Source organism: Polyodon spathula, chromosome 3 (assembly GCF_017654505.1).
Source record: "Polyodon spathula isolate WHYD16114869_AA chromosome 3, ASM1765450v1, whole genome shotgun sequence".
In the NCBI taxonomy this organism is placed as follows: Eukaryota; Metazoa; Chordata; class Actinopteri; order Acipenseriformes; family Polyodontidae; genus Polyodon; species Polyodon spathula.
The window spans coordinates 19,328,263-19,352,003 of record NC_054536.1 but is presented as its reverse complement, the minus strand read 5'-3'; the positions used below and the strand labels follow the sequence as shown (position 1 = coordinate 19,352,003).

At 41.2% G+C, this 23,741-nt stretch overlaps 1 protein-coding gene across 13 annotated transcripts in view; it reads right to left on the bottom strand.

Annotated features, from left to right (window-relative positions):
- LOC121312817 (microtubule-associated protein 4-like) overlaps positions 1 to 23,741 on the bottom strand; it is a 128,506-nt gene that overhangs the window by 44,654 nt on the left and 60,111 nt on the right. For 11 of the 13 annotated variants that reach the window (XM_041244615.1, XM_041244609.1, XM_041244603.1 and 8 more), the window contains 4 exons: positions 17,074 to 17,187; positions 11,410 to 11,526; positions 10,574 to 10,909; positions 6,590 to 9,502 (listed from right to left, as the gene is read on the bottom strand). In XM_041244615.1, coding sequence (XP_041100549.1) covers positions 6,590 to 9,502; positions 10,574 to 10,909; positions 11,410 to 11,526; positions 17,074 to 17,187 — 3,480 coding nt within the window. The remainder of the gene's footprint in view (positions 1 to 6,589; positions 9,503 to 10,573; positions 10,910 to 11,409; positions 11,527 to 17,073; positions 17,188 to 23,741) is intronic. The other 2 variants (XM_041244608.1, XM_041244612.1) reach the window with 2 other exon arrangements.

Here is a 23,741-nt window from a genome sequence, read left to right as displayed (position 1 = left end):
GCTTGACTATGCTTTACCATGCTTTCACGATGTTTTATTGTGTCTCATTCCCTCTGCCCTGTCTATCTCCATGTAATTCCCAACTGTTTGTCTTCTGATCCTAGCAAACATTTATAAGGGGTGTCTCTAACCCTCGGTCCAAACGTCTATATCCCATTAATTTCCTGCTTTCTGCGCTGCACTTAAAGTTTTGGTTAGGGTCTCAACACCTTTTATGACTTTTAAAGACTTCAAAATCAGGGATTTCCAGCTTTTATGCTGCAGTCTCAAACAAAAAGGAGGGTTTCTATTCTGGTTTGGAGATTAGACTCATTCCTCTAATGGCTTTTTACCAAACTCCATTTTTACCAGGCAGCCCTGCCCCACTATCTCTATGGCAACGGTCTCTCATCTCCTTGCCGATCGGCTCCTTGTCAGTTCTTCTGAGAGGCAGCAGCTCTAATTAGGAGCTATTTCCGTTAGCACCCAACCAGCTGAGCATGCAGCTTGGCCTAGAGAAGATACTGCAACGGCACCCAGGACCAAGAGAAAAAGACAACTCAATTTTGAATGCTCAATCTTATGTATGAATTCAGGTTTGTTTTTTGTTTTTTCTTCTATGTAATTTCTTTTTTTTTTTATCAGCTAAAATATGCATTAAAAAAAATAAAGTGAGGGTATTTACAGGATCTTGATTTTATATATATATATATATATATATATATATATATATATATACACACACACACACACACACACATATATTCAACTAGCTTTGAAATGAAAGCAAAAAAAGTAAAAATCAACAACTCAAAACGTGACATGGAAAAACAACATTCTGTTGCTATGGAAGTTTAGTCACAATAAAACAAATAAAGATAAAACAGTCCTCACGGTGAGCTAGTCAGTGTTTTATGACGTGGTTCCAATTCTCTTTTATTAGATAAGATTATTAGCTGATGAGTTATCAAACAACACCAGAGCTATTTAATGAATTCCAAGACTCCCTATTCCGCAAGAATCTCTCTCACAATGCAGAGTATAATAGATTGAAAAACAAAGTGCATGACTCAGTAAGAGGTCAGCCTGTCTCACATACAGGCAGCAAATCAGAGGCATTAGTTTGCATTTCATTTCCTAAAAGTTTAAATGTGAACATGATGGGAATGTTTGTTATCAAAAGCCACCATGAGAATCTCTCCATCTCCATTTTCTAAATTACTGCAAACAGTACAGTACTGTGCAAAAGTTTTAGGCAGGTGTGAAAAAATGCTGTAAAGTAAGTATGCTTTCAAAAATAGACATGTTAATAGATTATATTTATCAATTAACTAAATGCAAAGTGAGTGAACAGAAGAAAAATCTAAATCAAATCCATATTTGGTGTGACCACCCTTTGCCTTCAAAACAGCATCAATTCTTCTAGGTACACTTGCACAAAGTCAGGGATTATGTAGGCATATAGTCGGGTGTATGATTAAACAATTATACCAAACAGGTGCTAATGATCATCAATTCAATACGTTGGTTGAAACACAATCATTAACTGAAACAGAAACAGCTGTGTAGGAGGAATAAAACTGGGTGAGGAACAGCCAAACTCAGCTAACAAGGTGAGGTTGCTGAAGACAGTTTACTGTCAAAAGTCATACACCATGGCAAGACTGAGCACAGCAGCAAGACACAAGGTAGTTATACTGCATCAGCAAGGTCTCTCCCAGGCAGAAATTTCAAGGCAGACAGGGGTTTCCAGATGTGTTGTCCAAGCTCTTTTGAAGAAGCACAAAGAAACAGGTAAAGTTGAGGACCGAAGACGCAATGGTCGGCCAAGGAAACTTACTGCAGTAGATGAAAGACACATCATGCTTACTTCCCTTCGCAATCGAAAGATGTCCAGCAATGCCATCAGCTCAGAATTGGCAGAAAACAGTGGAACCCTGGTACACCCATCTACTGTCCAGAGAAGTCTGGTCAGAAGTGGCCTTCATGGAAGACTTGCGGCCAAAAAGCCACACCTCTGACGTGGAAACAAGGCCAAGCGACTCAACTATGCACGAAAACACAGGAACTGGGGTGCAGAAAAATGGCAGCAGATGCTCTGGACTGATGAGTCAAAATTAGAAATATTTGGCTGTAGCAGAAGGCAGTTTGTTTGCCGAAGGGCTGGAGAGCGGTACACGAATGAGTGTCTGCAGGCAACAGTGAAGCATGGTGGAGGTTCCTTGCAAGTTTGGGGCTGCATTTCTGCAAATGGAGTTGGGGATTTGGTCAGAATTAATGGTCTCCTCAATGCTGAGAAGTACAGGCAGCTACTCATCCATCACGCAATACCATCAGGGAGGCATCTGATTGGCCCCAAATTTACTCTGCAGCATGACAACGACCCCAAACATACAGTGAAAGTCATTAAGAACTATCTTCAGCGTAAAGAAGAACAAGGAGTCCTGGAAGTGATGGTACGGCCCCCACAGAGCCCTGATCTCAACATAATCGAGTCTGTCTGGGATTACATGAAGAGAGAGAAGCAACTGAGGCTGCTTAAATCCACAGAAGAGCTGTGGTTACTTCTCCAAGATGTTTGGGCCAAGCTACCTGCAGAGTTCCTTCAAAAACTGTGTGCAAGCGTACCTAGAAGAATTGATGCTGTTTTGAAGGCAAAGGGTGGTCACATCAAATATTGATTTGATGTAGATTTTTCTTCTGTTCACTCACTTTGCATTTTGTTAATTGATAAATATAAACTATTAACATGTCTATTTTTGAAAGCATTCTTACTTTACAGCATTTTTTCACACCTGCCTAAAACTTTTGCACAGTAGTGTATAATCCTTACTGCTCTGTAAACAGTAAAGTGAACACCTGTAGTTGGCCTCCATAGTTCTGACAACACTTAAAACATTCAGACAAAATTGTAAATGCCTGACAATTGGCTGGTGTTTAAACTCTAAACCATTAACAACCCTACAGTAATGTGTACCTGTTAAAGCGCACCCTGCTCTATAGTAAAAGTCTTCTGTTTTTAATGGTAAGAGGTAACACTATCGAACACTGTGGCAGTGATCAGTAACAGATTGAGGTCACACTGCATACATATCAAAAGAACAAGCTCAGATAGAAAACTCTACCAATTTGTGATATAGAGAAGAAAGGCTATAGAGGGGGGGAGGGGGTCAAACTAAATATCCAGTTATACAAGAATAGAGTATTTGTTTCTGTGTTACAATGACCACTGACCTCTAATGGAGAGTTTTTGATGGTATGTTGTAACACAGGCCTTCGTGTTTTATGCAGTAGTGACAACATAGTGTTAGGTTATTTGTTTAATGTTCTGTATTTATGCACAGTCTGTTCTATATACACAGAGTGTTATTGTACACATCTTTATAAGTCTTATACACATTGATATTGCAGTCATTTATTTTAAAACACTGATCGATGTGTTTCTTGTTATGGCTTCTCTGTAGTGGTTAATGACATTCCAAATATGTTTACATTTCAAACATTGAAACATGTTTAACCTTAAAAGTTTAAAAGGGTTAGGAAATTAAAATGAATCCTTCACCCCTGGTGTAAACTGATCCTTGAGAGGTACGAGTAAAATAAAATGAACTCTGACAGGGTAACAAGTGTCGGCTGGTACAATTAAAAAAAAAAACGCTGGACCAACAGAGGTAGGGACATCATGGTTCATTAGATCGTTTCAACCACTTAGGGTACAGTTTTAGGTTCAATTCCAGCATTCCTTTATCTTTTTGAAGTAGTTGTTGCTAACAAAATAATTCCACAAATTATATTCATTTTGCACTTCCACTTCATTTCACCTCAGTACTGTTTGCACTTCCTGGGTCATTTCACCTCAGCAGTGTATTCTGGGTCAAAGCTGGCTAATGGCTGAAAGCGTGTCAGTCAATAGGGGAAGCAGACGATTGGTTATCGACAGGAAGGAAACCAATGAAGGTACAAGACAGTCAAAAAGCACAGCTTCCTAACACAGTTTTCTTGACCGTAACATAGTACCAGCAGAGATGCCAACTTCTGAAAGGAGAAAATCAGAGCATGTGCCGAGCGAAGTGAGGCAATAAAAATTTTATTTTATTTTTTTATTTTTTTAAAGGCCAAGGGGCTGCTAGCTCCCAGAAATCAAGGGGTTAATAAGCTCTGAGAAGACATGGAAACAATTTCTTGCTGTTGAATCCATCATTACGGTAAATGAAAATACACAAAACTTTTTATGTAGTCTGGATTTAAATATTAGCAAGGACAGGTTTATTAGGACTATCAAAACTATCATGGTGGCCACCATGTTTTACAGAGAAGTCTGTCCGTCAACATTTCTACTAAAACTGAACACCAGTACACCATATTTCTGACAAGCCAACTAGGATCTTTAGTTTTAGAGGAAAGGGGGGGGGGGGGGGGGTCCGATTTCTGCTTCCAGTGTTATTAAAACTGATAACGTACGCAATGTGCAAAATGAAATTTGTACTGCAGTTGCTGAAGGACCCCTAAACCGGTTGCTAAGTAACATGGCTGTCAACAGTAAGAGCTTTAGAGAGCCAGAATACAACAACCAACAGCGAAAATGTTTGTTAGGCTAATGAAATTATGAAAGAAAATGAACAGGAAAATACATGTGGTATAAAAAAACAAAAAAATATGCATGAATGATCATGGAATATCCTTCATTTATTTTTTTAATACAAATTGTAGCTTAGTACTCCTTTAGAGTAGCGCCGTATCAGAACCTACAATGTAGTATCTACAGTGGTCAGATCGTAGCAGTTGTACCAGATACCACGTTTGTAATTAAAAATACATGTCATAAAATGAATGGAGTGCATGGCGAAGAGATGGGGGGGGGGGGGGGTCTAGGTCAGCCAGGGTGTCCAATATTGCACTGCTTCGACATGTAACCTTCGAAAAGTTACTCCAAGATTACTGCCAACAGGGGTCTGTGTAACCGGCTGTAGTAACCAGCTGTCCAGGTAAGCTGCATACCTGTCGTTTTTATGTATTAAAATTTCCAAAATACGCACTACATTTAAATTAAATCCTTAAAAATATGCATAGCAATTCTGCTGCACAGCTGGTCTGCCTCCCCTCCCGCCACCCCTAAAACTTCCACTAATAACTACATCTCCCAGAATTCAACGTCTTTGGCTACTAGGAAACTGCACACAAGAAAAACCAATCCAACAAATATTATCCAATCACTGGTTAGCCCTGTTGTCTTTGCAGCCAATTACAGTAAGCACAGGAGCTAGACAGGTTGAACTGTAAACACCCTAGGCCAGCTGCAAATACCAACTGGAACCATTTATCTGTATGGCTTTATATTGAGGTTTTAAAGTGTTCACTGAGTTTAAGAATTTAATGTTTGCAAGTAATGTAATTAATTTGCAGTCGGTGAGATAGCTAGAAAAAAAAAGTCGATAAAGAACCTTGTAGAACACATGTGTGGTTGTGCAGTAGTTCAAAGTAACATTGCAGTTAAAATGGAAGGCTCTTTTTTTAATGCCTACTCCATTACCATCCAAGATTGTACAGTATTTAAATCAAGATTACTCAGGACTTCAAGGTAATGTTGCATTTTACACCCTGAAAATACATTATTCTCTCCCAGTGTTAAAAATATAGATGATAAGTTACCTCCAGACCCAAACCCATATCAGCAGCGCTGGTAGTAACTCAACCCATATCTGCAGCGCTGGTAGTAACTCATAGGGCCATATTTTCCACTGTTCTGTATTAAGGTATGACTTATAGTATTTAATTTAGTAAGATTAATACACTACATTATAATCTTGCTTCTGTAATTACACCGATTTCTACTCATGCTCTTACACTGCAGATATTTTCATGCACAAAAGTGTTAGACAGAAAACGCTGAGTGTGTGCAGAGTTATTAAACCAATGTCTGCCCCCATCTCCAGTACTCTATAGTTTTACTGTATTTCTAGTTCTTTTTTTTTTTTTTACCAATCCATCAGCGATCAGCTGCAGTTTGTTACTTGTTGCTGCCGCCAGATCCCTGCAGAGCTAAACAGAGCCAACGTCAAGAAGCAACACTTTCCCTTGGACGCACATCCAGTGAAATTACAGCTTTCAGCTCATCTCAAGAACAAATAGTACACACAGATGTTCCAGCAATCTTCAAAATGAACAAGCACAGCGACAAGGCAGACTTTTATTGTGATCATGAAACACAAACCGGACCGGAATTGGAAGCTGGCCGAATTTCACACTAAGATTAGAAAAGAGTTTGAAAAGCAGAGAGGAGTTAGCTATGCTTGAGTGCAAAAAGCTTCATTCATGTCAATGATTTCAAGCCACTGCACTTGACATTCACGTGAAAGCAGTGCTCATACCAAAGCCTGCCCCTAGCCTTGCCACGGCAATAATTAGTAAGAAAAACAATGTTAAGAATAAGCCAAGCTAAGCAAACAAACAAGTTGTGTGCTCCGGGAAGATCAGCGAAACCTTCCCCCTTCAAACACTCAGGGCATTATTTTATTTAAATTTTTTTAAGCAAGTCATCAGTCAAGCTGAAGCTCATGCTTGGTTGTGGGCCGCGCAGAGGCCCTCAGTTCTCATGCTGGCACAAACGCACCTTCATCTGGCCCAGTAGCGGTCCTCTGCAGCACATTCTCCTCCTCACAGCTCACGTGCCTCGAGCTCGGCTCCTCGTGGACTCTGGAACCAGGGGTCTTGTTATCCGGTCTCTGGGCTGACCTCGACTGCGTGGCTCTTACGTAGCCCTTCAACTCCGGTGCAGCGCTCCCTTCTTTTGGTCTCATCTTGTCTTCACTCTTTTTCAGAACTTTCTTTGCCGCCTTTGGCAAGTCCTTCTTTTGAGTCAGAGCTGTGAGTGTCTGCTGCTGGTGCCCAGGGTGAGTGTCCTTCTCAGTCTTCTTCTGCTTCATGGAAGCTGCTTTGAGGATTTGTCCCTCAGGAAGTACTGTTTCAAATTTGCTGGGCACAGCAAGGCTGACTTCGGGAGCCTTGGCCAATGCAGGCTCCAGGACTTCTGGGGCAATGTTATCCCCCAAGGAAAGCTCACAGACATCTCGTTTAGAGCACATATCTGCTAGCAGTGTGGAAGGAGGTTTCTTGGGTACATTCACTCGTTCTTCTACAACCTCTGCCGGCCCAAATTTGCAAACCTGTTTTTGAGAGTCATGGCCTTTGTTTGTGCCACCAGCACTGCATACTGCATGAGAATGTATTCCACTGACTTCCTTCTTGACCATGTCAGAAGTTCCTTTCAGATCAACACTTCGGACGGCTAACTGAGAGCCAGGCAGTTTTACCTGCTGTGGTCCAACACTGTAGACAGTATAAGGGGCTTCTGTCGGGTCAGGGCCTTTTTTCATCTCAGGGGCATCCTTCACCACAGGGACAGTGGGAGGAGCAGCAATGGCTTCTTTCACCCCAGGGACAGTGAGAGGGGCAGGGGCAGAGGGAGGGGCATCTTTCACCCCAGGGGCAGTGGGAGGGGCAGAAGCAGGGGCTCCTTTCACCCCAGGAGCAGTGGGAGGGGCAGAGGAAGGGGCATCTTTCACCCCAGGGGCAGTGGGAAGGGCAGAAGCGGTGGCTTCTTTCATCCCAGGGGCAGTGGGAGGGGCAGGGGCAGAGGGAGGGGCATCTTTCACCCCAGGGGCAGTGGGAGGGGCAGGGGCAGAGGGAAAGGCAACTTTCAATAAAGGGGTAATGGGAGGAGCAGAAGCAGGGGCTCCTTTCACCCCAGGGGCAGTGGGAGGGGCAGAGGAAGGGGCATCTTTCACCCCAGGGGCAGCGGGAGGGGCAGAAGCGGTGGCTTCTTTCAACCCAGGGGCAGTGGGAGGGGCAGGGGCAGAGGGAGGGGCATCTTTCACCCCAGGGGCAGTGGGAGGGGCAGGGGCAGAGGGAGGGGCATCTTTCAACAAAGGGGTAATGGGAGGAGCAGAAACAGGGGCTCCTTTCACCCCAGGGGCAGTGAGAGGTTCAGGAGCAGTGGCTACTTTCACCCCAGGGGCAGAAGATTGTTTTACCCCAGGGGCAGTGGGAGAGACAGGGGGAGAGGGAGGGGCATCTTTCACCCCAGGGGCAGGGGCAGAGGGAGGGGCATCTTTCAACAAAGGGGTAATGGGAGGAGCAGAAGCAGGGGCTCCTTTCACCCCAAGGCCAGTGGGAGGTGCAGGAGCAGTGGCTACTTTCACCTCAGGGGCAGAAGATTGTTTTACCCCAGGGGCAGTGGGAGGGACAGGGGGAGAGGGAGGGGCATCTTTCAACACAGGGGCACAAGCTGGGGCTCCTTTCACCCCAGGGGCTTTGGGAGGGGCAGGGGCAGAAGGTGGGGTATCTTTCAACAAAGGGGCAGTGGGAGGGGCAGGAGCATGGGCTTCTTTCACCCCAGGTATAAGGCCTTCTTTAAGGTTAATTTTAGAAACCTTCTGTAAGGTGCCGTCATGGACCTCCTCTAGGCCAGCGCCTTTCTCAGGTCCAGCTTCACAGACCTTCTGTTTGCCAACATCAAGGGTGTTCTTTGATGCTGCCTGCTGGACCTGTGTCGAGACAGTTTCCTTTTTGCTGTGCACTGAAGAACCGTGATGCTTAACCTCGCCTCCCCAGACCTTCTCCATCCCTTCTTCAAAATGTTTCTTCCTCTGCTGCTTGTTCTTTCTGCCCTTATTCCTGGAGGCTCCTTCCTCCCTCTCCCACATCTCCTCTCTCCTTTGAGCAGGTCTCTGCTTATCTGTGGCCATTGCCGGATGACTTGTTGAGCCCCTGGGCTCAGATTCTTCTCCATCCCGCCCCTGCTTTTGATCTTCCTTGGAGGAGGAGGGAGAGATAACCTGGGACTTTTCTAAAATGGGAACTTCAGCTGTACCTGTGCCAACCTGGCTCCCTGCAGCACCCTCTGTCTTGAGAAAGTCCCCCGATTCCAGTTCAGTCAGGAACTGTTTTATTCTCCGTGCCTGGGGGTCTTCGGGCTCCTCCTCCTGCAGCTCTGTTATCTTTGGCTTCCTTCTCTTCTTTTTCTTTTGCTTCCTCTCCAGGACAACTCCCACCACTTCCATCTCTCTCGTCTCGGTGATTTCACAAACTTCTTCCTCTTCCTCCTCCCCAACACCACCACCACCACCACTGCCTAGGTCTGCCTTCATCCCTGGCACCAGCTCCAGAGTTTTCTGACTGCGGCCGGACTTGTGACCATTAGAGGTTTTCAACATTGTAACCACGGTGGAGTCATTTCCTGGGCAGCCCCATCCCTGTTCCATCAAGACTTGAGGCGCTTGCTGGGAAACATTGCCAATGTTGACATGACCCTCGCCCTGGACACCTGGCATTGATGCTACTGTCACTGTGGTCTTGATTGTGGTGGAGGTGGAAGCGGACATGTCAGCCCCACTCTGGCTGGTGTGTTTGCTGATCACGGTGGAAACGCTGGGCGTGAACAGTGGCAGGTCTTGTGGAAAGCCTCTGCTTCCCTGCAGCTGGTCATTCCATCCTTGCAGGAGTGAAGCCAAGGGGTCAGCAAGGACTGGGTAGTTACAGCAGGAGAGAAGATGTTCACTTAAATATTCACAAGAAGCCTGGGCATGCCAAGTCACTCAGCATGTGTTCTACAACCATATCCACTGAAATATTTATCTTAATAAAAAGCGTTCTTGTAAGAGGAGAAACATGTTGTTACAAACATTACAAAAAACATTCAACAGATGATACATTTTGAAACACTAAAAGAAACCTATTACATTCAATGACAAATTTTTAGTCAAAAAGTCTTTCTCAATATCTTTCAATAATTTAATTGTGAGCTTTTTGTCTTATCACAGCTTTAGTATCAGTACTAATAATAATTATAAACAACATAGAAGAACAATTGATTGAGCTCCAATAAAAGCTAACAAAGCCTAGACATACTGATTTTAACCAGTCACCCAGATAACAATAAACAGCAAAGTCACATGCCTCCTGTACCAGGGCATGTCAAGCAGGGAAGGCAGATTTGCCTTTCATCAGAGGAAACGACAACGGAGACACAGTACCCAGCGATCATATGCTGAGAATAAATTCCCAAAACAAATCACATCAGCAGAGCGGTAATAGAATGCAGGAACAGGGGGACAAAGAATCATTCAGCTTCTACTGACAAACAAAGACTTCACTGAGTCCCGTACTAGCCCAGGCCAGACTGTGTTCTGCAGGCCCGCGAGAGCTTGTGAGGTAAACAGCTGACTGATATCACCTCCTGGGTAGTTAACTTCTTGAATGACCCTGGGAATGTGCCAGACCTCTCGCTGCTGGCATAACTCCACGAATGCACAATACGAAATAAAAATGATTCTCAACTCCATATGAGTTCAGCTACCTAACCTCCTGAAAGAGTTCAGCTACCTAACCTCCTGAAAGAGTTCAGCTACCTAACCTCCTGAAAGAGTTCAGTTACTAAACCTGCTGAAAGCTGCAAGTTCCAACTTCACAGTGGCGGAGGATGAGAAGGGGTTTATGCAAGGTTATATGGGGCCAGGAGATGAACTGCCATATGTAGTTCAGGTAGACAACGACCAAGGAGGCGTTTGTGTTTAGTGCACAGACAGGGAGACCTTACCTGCTCTTCCTCCAGGGGCCTCTGCCTGCTTCGTGTCTGGTGGGTTCAGGGGCTCAGACACAGGAGGTTTTGCCGGTTCTGCACTGTTATTTTCAGGGGTCTTTCGTTTTCCCTCCGTCAGTGATGATTTTAGGGGCTGGGTCGCAGGGCTGGCTGCAGCGCTGAGGAGTTCGGTTACTGGCGCGACCGGTGATTTGGGGGGTTCAGCGGTAGGAAAAGGTTTCTGGGGTTCAGCTACGGGGACGATCGATGGCGGTTTCTCAGCCTTCTCTGTTAGTGCTGGAGGTTCAGGGGCCACTGCTACATTCTGTTTCAGATCTACCGTTTTCACAGCTTCTGAAAAAGAAAGACAAGCCACCAACCTTGTGATTTTAATCAGAATGGTGTATATTGAAACATTATTTAGTTTTGAATTAGATGAAAAACATAAGTATAACTTGTGGCATTTTACCATTAAAAAATATATCACATCGAAGTCCCATGTAAGGAAATAAGAGAAACAATAGAATGTGCATTATAAAATGAAATATTCAAAGGAAGATTTTCCGGTGTGCCTGTGTGTTCTGGGAAACTACTCTGTCAATTAGTTACATCTCTGTAGTGCTATCCTGTTCAGATATTCAGAATTAAAAAGCAATACAAAAAAAAAAAAGAAATGCATGCATGTGTCAGCAGTGATGTCTGTGGTGTAGTTTTCTCTGTGCCAGGCTAACTAATCAATACTACAATCAGGTTTATGAGAGGGCACTAAAGATCTAAATCTATTGGTGTTGATTAGCCTCTGCAGTGTAACTGCCCTGCTGATCATGATGACCAGAAGTATACACAACTCCTACCTGTGGTTTGATGTGCCGGCTCCTTCAATGAGACTGAAGCAGCAGCGTCACCCCCCTTGAGCTCCCCTGCAGACGAGGCCGGTGTTGTGGAGCTCGCCGGTGGTACTGCAGCAAGATCTGAAGAAACAAGGAGTTAGATTAAGGCTAGCAAAACGTTAAATCAGAGGATTTCTGTTCCTTTCACTGCGCTCTACTTATATAATACATAGGCCCTGTGTAACAAGATGAGCTTGAAGACTAAACTGTCAAGTTGTAGGTTGTATGTATGCAGGCCTCCCTCATATAAGAACATTTACTAACGAGAGGATGCCATTCGGCCCATCGAAGCTTGTCTGATTCCTAGCAGCTGACTGATCTGATAACTTTGTCAAGTGGATCTTAAAGGATCCAAGTGATTCGTCTCAACAACATAGCTAGGTAACCCATTTCATACCCTCACCACTCTCTGTGCAAAGAAGTGTCGCCAACCCTCTGTCCTTAGTCAGTTTTTTCCAACTTTGAGTCCTCTGGTTCTAGTTTCTGCATATTAAGTATAGTTTAAACATTTAGACATTACCCGGGTGCCAATCACTTTGCATTTTGCCTAAACGTTTTAACCACTGACAAAGACAAGCAAGCCAAAAGTAGGAGTTATCCTCAGTGTTTACATAAACTCTCAATTATTACCACCCCTAAATCTAACTCAAATTGACCTCTAGAGGGATAGAAAGTTCTGCTATTTATGGATCTGGGGCCATATTAGAAAAGTATCCTAACTGACATTCTTATCTTATCTTCAGAGAAATAACGTCCTAACTACAAGTTTAGGAGAGTTGATTTTACAGAAAATATTCTCCTAATTTATTTTCCTATCTTAATTTCAGATAGGAAATAGCACATGACAGAACGTTCCTAACGTGTTCATTTCCTAGGTTACTGTCGGTGATTACGATAATTCATATTTGAAACTTTACTGAGGAATAAGATATGAAGTATTCTGTGTTGATTCTGTCATGCTATTGTATTACACAGCGAGATGCTCCACTGAACGATCACCAGCGCCTCATATATGTAATGTAACTGGAAAAATACAGGTTTGCACTCTTTAATGTACACAATTATACACTTACTTTCACACCGGAGGCACGAACATCACAGTACTTTTCTTATTTTTAGCATTATTTTAGCCTGTGAGATACTGTTGTGTGTTGGAATTCTTAATTAAAATAAAATGGTGCTTATGACTAAAACTCAATAAGTATTGTTTCGTTTAAATTATTTTATTTATTTTTTTAAATACCGGTATTTATTTATTGTTTTTAACTAGATTTTTTTGTAGATTATCTCTGAATATACCTTCGGTATACACAAGACCAATTATTCTAAGGATCCTTTCTTCTAGTTGGTTCAGGACGGTTATTGAGGACGGACCCTCTCTGGTTCTCCCTCTTTCCATTTTCAGTATTGCCTCGTTTGGTTTCGCTTAAAGTGGGAGACTGTTTTTTTTTTTTTGGTACTGCACAAGCCAGGGGTGTCAAACTCGTTTCATTTGGCGGGCCTGATCCGATACCCTAAACCACATATTTACATTCCCCTAAATTGCAGATAATGATTATTTCACTCAACGTCATCTCCTAGAACATGTGTGCAAACATGCCTCCAGCGAGTTCCCTTGCATGAGCAACACAAATTGTCATGTTGCTGTGATTGCTGTCAAACGCAGATCACGTGGGTGAGACGGCAGTGCACCAGCTGGTTCGAGTTACGACACCAGTGATACCAGAACAAGGGTTTTACTTCTGATTTGTAAGTTCTGTAGTGACAAGTGTCCTCATGTGGACCAAGAGTGCCGTGTGTTTCAAGAGAATGGGGAAAGAATGGAAAGACAATGTGCTTTATTTGTAAGCAACGTGTGTCTGTTGTGAAATAATACAACATTAAAAGAGACTATGAAGCAAACCATGGCAAGAAATATGATACATATACAGGAAAGTTAAGTTAACAAATAGCAGCAGTCAATGTTTACTAATGCTTGTAGAATAAGTGATGCTGCTGTTAAGGCAAGCTATGTGATTGCTCACAAAATAGGTGTTTCTTCAAAACCATTTTTTGATGTAGAGTTTTTTTTTTTTGAAGAAATGCTACTAAAAGCTGCTGAAAGAGTGCATCCTGAGAAGCAGCAAACTTTCTCCGTTATGAATATCAACTAACTAACACAGGGCTTAACCTTAACACTCAAGATATCCTCAGCACAGTCATTTGCTCCAGATGTTGATGCGCTGGTTTAAGCAAAGGTCCAGGCAGGAAGCAGTAATTAATATTTATTGTCTTTGTCTTTTGGCGAGTGACATCATTCCGGGGGTTGGATCCGACCTGCGGGCCGCATATTTGACACCCGTGGCATAAACCGTCCAATTTTTCAAAATGTATATTTTTTGATTTTCCTACCAACCTTATTCTCTACCCAAGTACAATTTTGAGCCCTGCATTTCTTTGCCACCACTTAAATCGAGGTTAGACGCAATAACATAAAAACTGATGCACATGTATATTCTGGAGAAAGTTACTCTAAGCTCGAGCTGTAACCTGCTCTATTCAGACTCAACTAGCCGTTTACAGATAAGATTGGCATTAGATAGGATTTCCTAACTCATGTTAGGATAGGATCAGACACTTAGGAAATTGAAGACACTGCTGACTTTGGAAATGCTTTTGTAATACCAAGTTAGGAAAAACCCTATCCTAGACATGAAAGATAAGATAGGAAAGCAAGTCAGAAAATTGTTCTGTAATTCTGCTCCTGGTTTATACATATGGCCTCTTTAGCACATAAGAATATAAGAAAGTTTACAAATGACAGGAGGCCATTCGGCCCATCTTGCTCGTTTGGTTGTTAGTAGCTTATTGATCCCAGAATCTCATCAAGCAGTTTCTTGAAGGATCCCCAGGGTGTCAGCTTCAACAACATTACAGGGGAGTTGGTTCAAGACCCTCACAATCCTATGTGTAAAAAAAAAGTGCCTCCTATTTTCTGTTCTGAATGCCCCTTTATCTAATCTCCATGTGTGACCCCTGGTCCTTGTTTCTTTTTTCAGGTCGAAAAAGTCCCTTGGGTCGACACTGTCAATACCTTTTAGAATTTTCAGTGCTTGATTCAGATCAGTAGTCTTCTTTGTTCAAGACTGAATAGATTGCCTTTTAAACCCAGAATAATTCTGGTGGCTCTTCTTTGCACTCTTTCTAGATCAGCAATATCCTTTTTGTAGCGAGGTGACCAGAACTGAATACAATATTCCAGATGAGGTCTTACTAATGCATTATAATCTTTTAACATTATTTCCCTTGATTTAAATTCAACACTTTTCACTATATATCCGAGCATCTTGTTGGCCTTTTATAGATTCCACATATTGTCTAGATGAAGACATTTCTGAGTCAACAAAAACTCCTAGGTCTTTTTCATAGATTCCTTCTTCAATTTTGTATTTCTCATATGATATTTATAATGCACATTTTTATTGCCTGCGTGCAATACCTTACACTTTTCTCTGTTAAATGTCATTTGCCATGTGTCTGCCCAATTGTGAATGCTGTCTAGATCATTTTGAATGACCTTTTCTGGTGCAACAGTGATTGCCACTCCTCCTATTTTTGTGCCATCTGCAAATTTAACAAGTTTGCTTACTATACTAGAATCTAAGTCATTAATGTAGATTAGGAATAGCAGAGCACCTAATACTGATCCCTGTGGTACTCCACTGGTTACCACACTCCATTTTCAGGTTTCTCCTCTAATCAGTACTTTCTGTTTTTTACATGTTAACCACTCCCTAATCCATATGCATGGATTTCCTTGAATCCCTACTGCATTCAGTTTAAGAATTCATCTTTTATGCAGGACTTAGTCAAACGCTTTCTGGAATGTAAATAAACCATGTCATATGCTTTGCAGTTATCCATTGTCATGGTTGCATCCTCAAAAAAGTCAAGCAGGTTAGTTATCTCATCAGACTAGACAGCTTATACAGGAAGCTTGGCAGGTTCATTCCGACTGACGGCAGGATGAGTCGTGGTTTGCCATTTTTACACGCATCTCTGAGCTGGATATCTGTTTGATTGAAGGTGCTATCACAGGATTGATCTGTGCGATGGAAAATGCTAGCACTAACCCAGTGTGGCATTTGGCTGAGATAGATGTGCTAAAGGTCATGTTATGTAATGTTTGTCAAAAAAACAGCATCAGTTGACATGTCAATATATATTACATCGCCACGAGTCTATGAAAGCAACAGGCGGATTCGACCCATCTAAGCTCGTCCGGGTCCTAGTAGCTGGAACTTGTTTAGAGCTAATAAAAAAGAAACACTGTAAATCTGATGTACAACCACAACCACACAGAGGGCGACAGCACCCGCATAGGGAGACAGAACCACTAACCAAGACCATGCAACAGTCTCTTGACACAGGGGTTGTACCGACAGACTGGAAAATTACAAACGTAATACTGATCCACAAAAAGGGAAACAAAAAAGAACCAGGTAACTACAGACCAATAAGTCTGACTTCTATTATATGGAAACTTATGGAAACTATAATAAGATCCAAAATGGAAAATTACCTATATGGTAACAGTATCCAGGGAGACAGTCGGCATGGTTTTAGGAAAGGAAGATCGTGTCTAACTAACCGCCTTGATTTTTTTGAGGCTACAACATCGACAATGGATAATTGCAAAGAATTCCAGAAAGCTTTTGACAAACTGAGAGCAGTAGGGATTCAAGGAAATGCATGTACGTGGACTAGGGAGTGGTTAACATGTAGAAAACAGAAAGTACAGATTAGAGGAGAAACCTCAAAATGGAGCAAGGTAACCAGTGGTGTACCATAGGAATTAGTATTAGGTCCTCTGCTATTCTTAATCTACATTAATGACTTAGATGCTGGTATAGTAAGCAAACTTGTTAAATTTGCAGATGACACAAAAGTAGGAGGAGTGGCAAACACTGTTGCATCAGCAAAGGTCATTCAAAATGATCTAGACAAGATTCAGAACTGGGCAGACACATGGCAAATGACATTTAATAGAGAAAAGTGTAAGGTACTGCATGCAGGCAATACAAATGTGCATTATAAACACCATATGGGAGATACAGAAATGCAAGAGTACAAAGAATAGCAACCAGAATTATTCTGGTTTTAAAAGGCATGTCATATGCAGACAGGCTAAAAGAAATTAATCTATTCAGTCTTGAACAAAGAAGACTGTGGCAAACTGATTGAAGCATTCAAAATTCTAAAAGGTATTGACAATGATGACCCAAGGGACTTTTTCGACCTGAAAAAAGAAACAAGGACCAGGGGTCACAAATGGAGATTAGACAAAGGGGCATTCTGAATAGAAAACAAGAGTCACTTGTTTACACAGAGACTTGTGAGGGCCTGGAACCAACTCCCCTGTAATGTTGTTGAAGCTGGCACCCTCACCATCACCATGGGATCCTTCAAGAAGCTGCTTGATGAGATTTTGAGATCAATAAGCTACTAACATCCAAACGAGGAAGATGGGCCGAATGGCCTCCTCTCGTTTGTAAACTTTCTTATGTTCTTATAGAGAGAGACAACACCCACAGAGGGAGACAGCACCCACAGAAGGAGACAGCTCCCAAAGAGGGAGATGGCACCCACCTGAAAGTAGGTTGACAGTGGGGCTCGGCTGTGGTTTCATTGCTGCTGGTATTTCCGTCTTCACCTCCTGAACCAGTGCTGGAGTCTTTGCATCTGACTTCACCGGGGAGGGAGCTGCATGTACAAACAGAAGCATATGTCCTAATGAAGCAGACTGGCAATAAACTGACATGCAGTGGCACACAGACCACAAAACTGACAGGATCACTGCAAAGTACAGGCAAATGATGATTGCTTCTGAATGGACAAAAGAATTTGAAAAGAACGATGGACATTTTCATTATGTACTGTATGACTAAACCCGTCACACCAAAACGGGATAAAGAATGTAATTAGGACATCAATATTAAACAGTTTTGTACTGCATGGACAATTTTCTTGTTTCAATTGCTTTAATATTGCCACTCATCAAGTATCAGGACTAAAGAAAGTAGATCACAGCCATGACCTCATTCATACTGTAATGTATGTGCAATCCAGCCCACTTAGTATCAATCCTGTCAATGTCCCCTCTGCTTCTTATCTCCACATTGAAATGAAATGTTCCTTAGGGAAATAAAAGCATAAGAGTAGATGGTTTTCATGTAGGTAAGCTGCTGCAAAGTATTGAAAATGTTCTGACAGTATGAGAGCACTATCCGCATCGGTCACCATGTGCATTATTGTACCATGTTAAGTTTCATATCAGTGTACATTTTTATAATGCATAGATGTATTTCAAAGTTTTGGCAACTTCTTGAACCCCATAGACTTCACACAAACTGTTTAACAAATGTCTAAAAGGGGGGATAAAGCAATGCAATGTGTATGTTCACCGTACATTGAATAGAACTTGTACAAATGAACACTAATACATGCAGCACAAAAAGGTATTTGTTGTATCAAAACATCTAATAGTTTCATTTTGGTTTCAGTTAATACCTGCTGTTAGAGTGAGCAAGAGTGATGCTTTCCTTCTGTCCTGCCTGTCCTCCCAGCATCTCATTAAATAAAGCTTATTTTACTGCTCACCAAAATTGTTATTGAGATATATATATATATACACACACACATACAGGTAGTGGACAAAAAAACGGAAACACCAATGTAAAGTCACTTAATAGGGCGTTGGGCCACCACGTGTGGCCAGTACAGCCTGTATGTACCATGGCATAGAGTCTACCAGCCTCTGGAATTCTGCAGAAGGGATGCGGCACCATTCTTCCACGAGAAAGTCAATCAACTCACGCCTGGTTGATGAAGGTGGAAAACGCTGTCTCGGACGTTGTTCCAGAATATACCATAAATGCTCGATTGGTTTCAGATCTGGTTATTGAGAAGGCCATGACATATGGATAACATTAGTGTCATGCTCATCAAACCATTGGGTGACCACATGTGCTCTGTCGATGGGGGCTTTGTCATCCTGGAAGACACCCCCCCAGCAGGAAAGAAATGCTGCAACATGGGGTGAAGATGATCACTCAGTATTTGTTGAGAACATTAAGTGATTCATCTGACCATATTTTCTCCAGCTCGGTATTGACCACTGGACTCGCAAACGTGCATTGCCAGGTGTGATGAGCGGTTTGTGCACTGCAACCTGACTATGGTATCCCGCTCTGTGTAGTTCTAGGCAGACTGGCTGCTAGCGCCCCAGGTTGAAATTTGCAGTCAACTGATCTGCAGTTGCTCACCTGTTTTGCCTTGCACTTCGAATTAATGCACGAATATCACAATCCTGAAGGATGCGCTTCCGCCCACTGTTGCCCCTTGCTGATGATGTCCTTCCCTCAGAGTTCCATACCGACTTCGTCTTACACTGCTGTCCTTAAAATTCTGGCATGTGATTGGTTAAAACTTTTACAATTTTTTAAATAACGTCATCACACTGAACGTTCTTCCTCTCTTCACACAACAAAGCACAATGTTGGACAACAGAAAATGAATTACCAAATATATATTATATTACAAAACAAAGATTCTGCAAACACTAAAACTGTCATAAAATTTTGCTTTCAGTGTTTTTTGACTTCCTAAAATTCAAACAAATCCAACTCGATGATGTAAATAAATATGATGTCACAAATTCAACTGACTCCACCAGGAATTCTATGCTGCAGTGAGAAAGTCAGACAGACAATTCTATGTCAAAAAAACTTTAATAACTATGCGCTTGATGTGTTGTTTGCAAGATTGGTTATGCGAAGGCAGCTTCTTGCTTTTGCCATCTAATAGTCAGATGTCTAAATGACAATGTTGTAGTATATAACTTAGACTGTATGACGAACATAAAAAGTAAAAAAATTGGATCAAATATGGTGTGAGAAAGAATACAAAAAACAGACACACAAGCGAATTGGTCGAAAGTTTTGATGACCATCTTTGGGGTCTCAAGGCTTGTGGTTTGAACTAACCGGCAGGTTCGGCTGTGTGCGAAAATACCGCCCTTAATAGTAGTTAGTTGGTACGATATGTTACGTTGGTTTAGAGCTGAAGAGTGCACCCAAAGGGTGTAACGAATTCGACTCACAAAATGACATGTGTGACGTCAAACCTACTATTGAAGTCCCTTTAATCTTAAGATCGTCAAAATCGTAGTGGTCCAATGGTAGGTAAGACACAACCTTTATCGCAAACTAAAACGTAGATGGAGAGCTACGAGATTTCAGGTCAGTTATTTAATTTGGAAAGATAATATTTTGAAATTTAGGTCTGCACTATCCTCAGCAAGACAAACATATTATTCAAATCTCATTGAGATAAACACGAACAATCCTAAACTTCTATTTCAGTCTATAGCTAAGTTAACTAATCCTCCTCCAGAGCCTGTCCAATCAAACTCTATCATCGGTAAGTGTAATGACTTCACAAATCACTTTAACAAAAAAGTAAATGACATTAGGAAGCAGATGTTCAACAATGTACCAAAGTTAGGTGCGTCATCAAACTATGCTACTTCTACCTTCGGTCGCACTACACTAATCCACATTTTTGAGCATTTTTCTTCAATTAGTCACATGGATCTGGCTAATATAGTTAAGAACATAAAATCCACTACATGTGCGCTAGATCCTATCCCTACTCCAGTCTGGGTTTTTAAAGGTCTATGAAAATTGCGGGAATTTTCTTTAAAATTCATAGCAGTGTCAACTGTAAAGTATCATATTTCACTGAATGTCCATGTAACTATTTTATAAATTATGTGTACAGATTAGTATTATTTTTTTAAACATCAAATATAGGAGATACATGCACTGACATTATCAAAATCAACGTCAAAGTTATTCAAGAACTTTACAATAGCTTGTGAAACGGTGTTGTAATTAACAGCCTGTAGGTAAAGTGTATCTGTAAGGACAGCTTTCAGTTCTGCCTCAGATGCTGGTTCACCATTTAGGTCTTGCAAAACAAATACAATGTGTAACCTATACTGATCCTGAGCATCAGTCGACTCATCAGTGACCACTGACAAGCAACCAGACTGTTTTACCAATTCCATAATCTCCAGCTTGTGATACTCGGCAACTTTAGACAAGTATTCATGTTTCAACTAGGCTTATTTACTCCATTCAGTCTGAAGAATTTACTTTTAGTTGTCAAATTTTTCAAGAGAGATATTTGCGCAAACAGCCTCTGTCAGGTCAAAATTTGTGTTTCATGCTTCACAGTTTTCAGTGGACATTTGGAACGTGGAAATAACCGTCTTTTGTTTCTTTGCAAGTAAAGCAGTCACAGTGTCTGTAGTGATCTACAGTAACGTTGCAGGACGTACAGAAGAGCTTACCTCCTTCACTGTGTAAACTCCTGCTGGATATTGCTTTACGTGATCTGTTGCAGACACTTTTTAGAGACATCCATTTTCTTGTTTAAGTGTGTAGTATTTTAAATTTCCCACCTAGATTGCATATAGTCAAATGACAATCACAGCACAGCACTGACGCATGGCGAATAGTACACATAGAAACACATCAGAGCTGTACAGTTTCATTAATGTGAGGTTTTTATTGCATGAAATTTCTTAAGAATACTGTAAAAATCGCGATATTGGGCTAATTTGACATGTTCCGTGCAGCTTGTGTCGCGACAGCTCTTATTAGCGTGGTTATTGATGTGCTGTTATCCTCTGACACGGGCACACCTTCCGTTATTATACTATTAGATTTAAGTGCTGCGTTTGACACTTGATCATTCTGTTTTAATTGATCACCTTGAAAATGTGGTAGGACTGTCAGGTTGTGTTCCGTCTTGGTTTCGATCCTATCTCTTGAACAGGTCGCAATTTCTTAAAATAGAAGAGGATATCTCTCTTTTTCTTGAAGGTTATATGCGGGGTCCCACAGGGCTCAATTCTTGGCCCAACTCTGTTTTCCCAGAGCTATAGGGTTAATTTTCATTGTTGCGCTGATGATACACAGCTATATTTACCCTGAAATAGGGTGACACCTGGGCTGTAAATATTTTGAGTACCCGTCTTGCTAACATAAAAAATACATGTTTGAAAACTTTTTAATGCTAAACTCAGATAAAACAGAAGTGATGATTCTGGGATCTCAGAAGCAACAAAAAAATGTACGATTTACTCCTTAGTGGCTTCTCTTATGAATGTACAGACGAAATGAGAAATGTATGTGGGATCTTCAACCCAAATCTTTCTTTTGAGGCACATCAGGAATATTACTAATTGTATTCTTATCATCTAAGAAATATTGCCAAATTGAAAAATATTCTTTCCCACTGATACTGAGAGATTGACGTATGCTTTTGTATCTTCTAGAAGATTCTCTGGTATTCACAGTCATGTTGAATCTCAACTGCAACTTATACAAAATGCTGCAGCTAGAATTTTAATCGGGACTAACAGTCTGATTCAGGATAGCGTTTAAGGTGTTGCTTTTAACTTATATGGCATTAAATGGCATTGTACCATCATATTTAAATGATATTTAAATACTATATATTACTAGATGCCCACTCAGATCACAGAATGCCATGCGGCTTACTGTCCCACAAATTAAAAAAAAACCAAACAAACAAAAATAAAACAAATGTGGTAGAGCATTCCGTTCTAGGGCTCCAAAACTCTGGAATTATCTGCCTAGCTCTGTTAGGGAAGCACAAACTGTCACTGCTTCCAAAACAAGATTAAAAACACACTTTTATAATGTAGTGTTTTTACGCTAAAACGATGTTCCTTTTATTCTCTGCCTTGTTTTACTGTTCTGTGTGTTTTTTCTTTTGTTTTTCTTGCTTTCTTTTATTAATAATTGTCAATGTTTTTTTTATTCATGTGAAGCGCTTTGCCACAAATTTCTATTGTGAATGGTGTTATATTACAAATAAACAGCGTCTCTGTGCATTTCCAAAGAAACTAAACTAAAACAAAGCATAATCTAAAGGATAAATCATTTCAGATCAAATGGTTTATAAACATGAAATAACATGGAAACACAAGGTTAAAAGACGAGGTGGCAGTGAAAAGGTTCATTTCTACTGGACACCAACTGTAATGGAACTTCATTGAGAGAACCATAGAATACAACTTGTAAAGACACTTGCCTGAAAAAAAAAAGCCAGTGGTCTGTACCAATAATACAGTAATAACAATAATAAACAACATGACAGTGAGCGTGCTGCATATACTGCCTTTATTAAAGAATGCTAGATGTCCTTGGGTAACTGTTTTAATTAGCACTGTTTAGATAAAAAGGAAATATCACTATTGTTAGGCTTTTACAGTGCTCTGAAATATTATCTACCTAGGTTTATTTAATGGGTCTGCAAAATCCTAACTTTATTCCATAACCTACCTGGGAAAAGTATGTAAATTCTATGCAATTTAAGTAGACCCCTAGTTATATAGAGGTCTTAAATGTGCAGTTTTGAGAGAGACACATGGTAAACATGTATTTTTATTTTAAAACATGATAGCTTGTTTCACATTAGACTATCCTGAGAGTATTTGATTCCAACACCTTTATGGTAACGCAGTGAACACGCTGAGGACGAGAACAGCGATGAATGCACAGCAATGTTTAACAGTTACTTTGATTCAATCTATTTGTACAGAATGTACAGAGAGCAAAGGGTACACAGAGGACAACGCTTTCCCCACTCTCCGTCTCTGACCCAGTTTCATCTGCCTCTCTCTCCCCTCTAGCGCTCCCTTTCTAAATATACTGCTGTCATTCTTCATACCTCAATGCCAACGTTCTGCATTGCAGAGCCAGCATTCACCAATACTCTTCCTTCTCACACCAAGCAGACCAAAAGAACCCTCAAGTGAACCAAGGTCTGAAACTCAATAGATTTTAGATAATTGTGCGAGAAATGTCACATTCAGTTCTGAGCATTGCAGATTAAATAGAGGATGGCATACAGACTGCTGGCAATCTCCTAAGCAGAGGTCCAAAAGGAAACCATTGCATACAACTGTTATGGGAAGAGCGAATTTAAGACCCATTTCGTACCTCTTGTCAAGGGGTGGAAACCCCTCACATGTATTAATGTCGTTTATTTTATACCGATATCCGTTTTCATTCACTCCCATATTCCACAGACTAAATGACACCTAATTCATCCAGTAACAGTATTATCTATATATTCCTATTCAGATGTGTACTTTATTTTATACATATTCAATAGTGTTTGCTTCTGTTGTTAATAAATATTAACTTAACCCAGGAAAG